Source organism: Sapajus apella, unplaced genomic scaffold, assembly GCF_009761245.1.
Source record: "Sapajus apella isolate SASKATOON/1434 unplaced genomic scaffold, GSC_monkey_1.0 scaffold4, whole genome shotgun sequence".
In the NCBI taxonomy this organism is placed as follows: domain Eukaryota; kingdom Metazoa; phylum Chordata; class Mammalia; order Primates; family Cebidae; genus Sapajus; species Sapajus apella.
Genome location: NW_022436944.1, coordinates 40080821 through 40086820, shown reverse-complemented (window position 1 = coordinate 40086820; position 6000 = coordinate 40080821). Strand labels below are relative to the sequence as shown.

The 6000-nt window shown below is 38.2% G+C and overlaps 1 protein-coding gene across 2 annotated transcripts in view; it reads right to left on the bottom strand.

Annotated features, from left to right (window-relative positions):
- Positions 1-663: 663 nt before the first annotated feature.
- KCNH8 (potassium voltage-gated channel subfamily H member 8) overlaps positions 664-6000 on the bottom strand; it is a 340790-nt gene continuing 335453 nt past the window's right edge. For both annotated transcript variants that reach the window (XM_032267464.1, XM_032267473.1), the window contains one exon: positions 664-2912. In XM_032267464.1, the coding sequence (XP_032123355.1) occupies positions 2208-2912 (705 nt within the window). In that variant the 3' untranslated portion in view covers positions 664-2207. The remainder of the gene's footprint in view (positions 2913-6000) is intronic.

The window sequence follows — 6000 nt, the reverse complement described above, 5'->3', positions numbered from 1 at the left end:
TGTGTGCGGGGCCAGCCCCCTTGCCCCTAATTGTTCAATGGTCAACTGTAATTATTAGTAAAGTTTCAAAGATCAACAAGCATGGGTGTGAACCTAAAAACAGGGGTACTTAGAGCAGCCATGAGTCTATCATTTAAAATAATGTGACTGGGTAAGTTAAAAAAAAAATCTGTGTCTCAATTATTCACTTGTAAAATAGGGATAGTAATAACAAATAAGTAACTGTTAGCATTGTTTGATGAATACATGAGGAAGCATAATGTGTATTAATTCCTAAAAATTGGCTGGTACAAAGTTAGTACTCAAGAAATAGAATGCCAGTTATTTCTGTTAGCATTAGTAATAGCAGTGTTAATTTACCAGAAGGACACCTGTGAGCCAACACCAATTAGCTTTTTTTTGAACTGCACTTAAAATGACTACCTATGAAGAAGACCAAAAGGGAGAATGCAAATGAATAAGTGAAACCTGTAATGTTGCCTTTGTCTTAGTTTTCCCCTTAACTTAGGGAGAGACTGAATTTTGGAGAAGGGGAAAGTAGAAGGCAGTGAGTCCTGAGTGACCTGCCTTATAAACATGTCCTGTGTTCATTTTTCTTAGAAAAGGCATCTTTTCTTTCTGCCACTCTACCCAGTTTTAGGATGCAAGAGTCACACAACCTCAGAAGTCTCGGTTTGTTTAGATACTTTTAATGATACAATTTTCAGATTGTTTATTCTTTGTGGCGGAAAATAAAGAGAACTCCAGAATGTGAACTCAATATGTCTTCCCGAAATGTCCAAGACAATTAGGCCATAACTCTTCTAAAACATAAAATAAAACTTAAATGAAGGTGTTTAAATCATTGCCAGTCCCTGCATCTGAATCTGCCTGTTAGTGTGAGATGTAGGGAGCATTATGGATTCTCGACTGTGTCAGCATCCTAACTGTGTAATCTCTGGGGCTTCGCCTGAAACTTATCCAAAATAGGAATGAAAACAACTGCTCTATAGAGCATTGTTAGGAGCCTTAAAGAAAGAAAGTAAAGTGCAGAACCATTGCAAGCTGGTATTAGTCCCACAAGCTATAGCTCAGAAGTCTTGCCTCCATTTGGGGATTTCTACTGGTCCACCACCTCTAGTACAAGAAAAGCATTGGGAAAGGATATCTCTCACTTTGAGCCGAAAGTCACCCTATGTCCACAGAACCATTTTGGGTTCTTGAGCCACAAAGTATGATGCCTGGAAGAGAGATCTTTCTGCTGCCACGGTGACCTTAAATCAGGTCATTGACATGAGTCAGCCGTGCCTAGATGAAGCCTGTCTACCCCCATGCCAAAGCTCATGTAGGTGACACTCAGTCCATGTTTTTATTTCATTAACAAAATATAACTTCACTTTCCTTTAGTAATCCAGAAGCGTGAGAATACATTTGTCGCAAACTGCATGCAGAAAAAATGGGGGATTCCTTTTGAAACTACATCCTTTTAGTAATAAATAATTTTTGATTTACTATACATAACAGTAGTGCATTTCTTGTTAAAACAGCAAGCTTTTTTTTTTTACCAAAATGAAAAGAAAACATTCATTTGTTTATAAATATTTTAAATAGTTTAAATACATATTTCATACCAAGGATATAAAAATAGCCTCTGTGTTTTTTTGATAAATAAAGACGTTTCCATTTACATGGCAAATAACGTGCGAATAGCTAACCACTGGCCACCAGCTCTATTTGACTGATTGTCTAGGAGATGACATGCAGTGATAATTGTCCCTTTGCCTTCACAAAAAGAAAAATAGATCAGCAGGAGCTGTGAACTCCTGAGGCCAACAGTGCTATGGATATTGTTCAGGAATGACAATCAGGCACTCATGAAAAACTTTTGCCATACTTCACAAAAGCCACCCAGGACAAAAGTCATCCACAAATTCTTTGTCTAGGACTTCTAGCTGCTCAGACCCTCAGGGTCTTTGGATTGTTACCAAAGTCTGTCAAACAGACCAGCAGTTTAATACCTGTACAGAAAAATGTTTCTATTATGCTTCTAGTATCTAGAAATTGCTACAGTATGAAGGTGGTTCTGCCTTTCCCTGGCTCCTCACACTCTCTTCTGCAGGATTCCCAACTTTCCTCAGTCTTTGTGCCCACCAGAGGCAAAAAAGGCAAACTAAAGCTGTCATGCAGTGGTAGTTTTGAAATTAGCGGCTGCATCATGGGCTCTAATATCATACATTTATGGCTTTGTTATCTTTCACTTCTGCTGTGCTTGTGACAACTTCCAGTGGAAAGTTCTCCAAAGGTTTTGTAGAAGCTGATGCCATTCCTTCCTGGTTCCAAGATCCTGGCAAGTTTTCCAGACTGAAGGAACTCACAGTTCCCTGACTGAAGCTGCTCTCCTCTGATCTGCTTGGGAGAACTAGGTGCAAAGATGTTTCTGAAGAGGAGCAGACAGAGGATGAGAGAGTTGCTGAAATGGACTGCAGAGGCGTCAGTGTAGTATCTGAATGTGGAGAGATGCACCTTAAAAATTGCAAATGACCTTCTTGGACAACCTGGTAGTGGGAAGGAGAATAATCAAGGCTTGGAGAATGATAAAGTTCACTCTCTGCAGGATTTTGCTCATGAGCTCCAGTTCGTTGGGGGCTGCTCCCCACAGAGGAGGGATCCACACTCCAAATGTCTGAGGTGATGTTACTGCTACAAAGTTGTGCTTGGGTATAAGCAGTCCCGCCTGTTTGCAAATGTAGGCAAGGCTGGTGTGCACTCCAGCTCATTCTAGTCTGTAAGCTCTCCCTGGAGGGACACACAGAGGTGCTGTGCAGGGAGCAAAACCGTGATGGCTGCCGAGGTGACAGAGCATTTTCCAGAAGCTGGATCACATTTCTCATGTCTTTACCTAACTGAGAAACTTCCTGAGTCAATGTTGTTACCTATGTGGATAGAGCAAAGTGAAAGGCAATAGTTAGAAGGGCATGATAGTTACCAAATTTCAGAGCAATGAAACAGAGAAGTGATTTTTTTTTTTTTTGCTTTTCTTTTATTCTTATTTATTTATTCTTAAACATTTTAGCATTTGCTTGGTGAAAAAGCAATTTCTTATAGAAATTTCTATAGAAGAAATAAGAAAGCCTGAAAGGCCGCTCCATCTCCAACCAAGCCCAAGGGGGAAATGGGTAGGTTAGGCATCTGAATGAACATACATCCTGATCTAAAGCCATCCTCATTCCGAAGGAGCCTAGAGGGGAATAAATATTTTGGGGATCTTAATAAGTGGTTTGGGATTCTTAGAATGAGAAATATTAAGTGCTGATGGTATCTTTTGCTTCCTCTGAGTGAATATGATGCACAATAGTGCATGCAAATCATCAGACACTTCAATGTGGGGTGACAGATAGTGCATGTAAAGCACTCAGCACGCTAAGCACTACTTATCTGGAGTAGACACCTAGTGAATGGTAGGTCTCACTCTTGCCATTTCTGGTTGAAGCCTATATTACTATAGGCCAGAGACAAAGTGGCCTTCAGTGATTGTGAGGACGATATGCAAGAACTCACACCAGATTTGCTACAAAGAAAGTTTGCAGAAAAAGGGAATGCTATGGAATGAGAATTGGAAAGAAAGAAAAAGACCTGCCTGGTGGGTAAGTACAGATAGGCACTGTAGGGCATCTGAGAGTCCTGGAACCCATCAGTGAACCTGAAACCCCATGGAAGTATAAAACAACAAATTGCGTTGTTTGTGCTTCATTCAGTTTTCTAGGTGAGACATTTAGCTTTCATGGCTCCCAAACACATAAGAACCACTGAAGAGTCTTCATTTTATACTTAAAATGCATAATAAAATTTATCAGAGAATTCACCTTCCTAATGACCACATTGGTATTTTAATTGTGGAAGATCACCAGAAAATCGAATTTCACTTAACTTTCTAAAAGGGTTGTATTCTTCAAATTGAGAAAAACATATTTCAGAAAGCAGGACACACACGTATATTTTTTAGTCTTTGGTTAATTCATAATACTAACATGATGTAATATTTTACCTTCATTGCTATAATACTTTGTATTTTATAAAGGACTTTTTATGACTTTATTTTACTATTGTGAACCACAAAACACTAATAGAAGCAGCTGAACCTATGGGCCATAATCAAGAAACAAAAGGAAGTAGTTCAACTTCACTGAACTGAAGATTCATTGGAGATTGCTGTTTTGGGCAGACTTTGTTCAACATTTAAGTACACATTCCTAATTCATCCAGCAACTTAATTCAGTCTTCTTCCTGTGAGTGCACTCTGAAACTAATTCTCCCTGGCAGGCCCATCAGGAGGTAACACTGCTCAAAGTCAGCCATTTAAAAAAGGCCAGAAGGAGGTTTTTCCATGGTTTGGGCAACCAACTGGTAACACCTGCCTTGAAATTGCCAGGCCAAAACTATTTCTGCCCTACTGCTGGCATGAAACTCAAGGGATTCAACTGAATACTTGTCCAGGCTTTTCAGCACATCTAAAACTTCTGAAGACAACATCTCTCAGCCTCACATTTAAGAAGTGAAACAATGAATATGCAAAAAATTCAATATGCTTTGAAATATTCATTACAGGTTGTCAATTTTATTACCTGCCAAGCTTTAATTCTAATGCACATGAATCACACTTAAATCAGTACCCCAGGATCTTTGCATTACCTACATTCACAAGGGTTCTACCTTAAATTGATTAACTCTTGTATTGTAATTTCAGAAGACAAGGCTGCCACTAAATGAGATGGCTAAAGGGGTACATTCATATAGGTGGTCCAAGCTTAATACCTGTATGAAACTCACCATGGCTACATTAGTTCACTTTCCAATAAAAATGCTTTGATTTGGCCTTTTATTGAGGATTAAAGGCACAGTCTCTGAAGAACAATTTTGAATTTTAGGCATATCAACAATTATGTTATTCAATAAATGTATGTTTGTAAATTTATACAATGTGCTTTCAGGTACATTGTCCCTATTGGATCTGCAAACAGTGCTAAGATAGGCAGGGATGTATTATTATTTCCCAACTTGTGAAATGAGGGCAATAAGATTCAGAGGTGGAAGGACATATTTAGGGCCACTTATTTCATGAATGACAATCTTCAGTCTATAGAATTTAGGGCTCCTAACTTTGGTATTCATTCTGCTATAGAGTATTATCATGTGGAAAAAGATTGCTTAAGAGGGTTGAGAGGATTTTCCTGATGTGGTCAGAACATGTAAACAGCACAATGACACAGAAAGGTAGCCTTGTGAGTAAAAAGTTGTCTGAAATGTTAATTCCACATTAAGTAAGTAAATAAATAGTGTCATCTTTAAAAAAATAGACTGATTAAACATAGTAAAATCTCTTCATAGCAAATTATATGAATGCAGAAATAGTTTGCCTCAGGGTAAGAACTAGAAACAGATCCGTTAATAGACATTTCTGATGAACTATTTTTCTAGTTTTCAAAGTAAACATATTTTTCCGTAACTGAATACCTTTGCATAGACACATTATATTTTTTACTGACACATAATGATTAAACGTATTTGTAGGATACATGTGATATTTTAACATATGAATACAGTGTGCAGTGATCAAATCAGGATAATTAGTATATTCACTATTTCAAATATTTGTGCTGGAAATATTTCAAATCTTCTGTTTTGAAATATACAATGTTATTGTTAATTATAGTCACCCTACTATGCTGTCAAACAATGGCACTTGCTTCTTTTATCTAACTGTATTTCTGTGCCCATTAACCAACATCTCTTCCTCCTTACCTCTCCCTTCCCAGCCTCTGGTAATCATCATCCTACTCTCTACCTCCATGAGACACATTCTTCTAGCTCCTACATATGAGTGAGGACATGCAGTATTTCTCTTTCTGTGCCTGGTTTACCATGCATTTGCCACAACTTTGAGGCCATGAATTTTTAATGGGAATCCAGAGTCCTGACAGGATCCAGGAACATAACCAAGCACTAACATTTTCAGAAAACAAA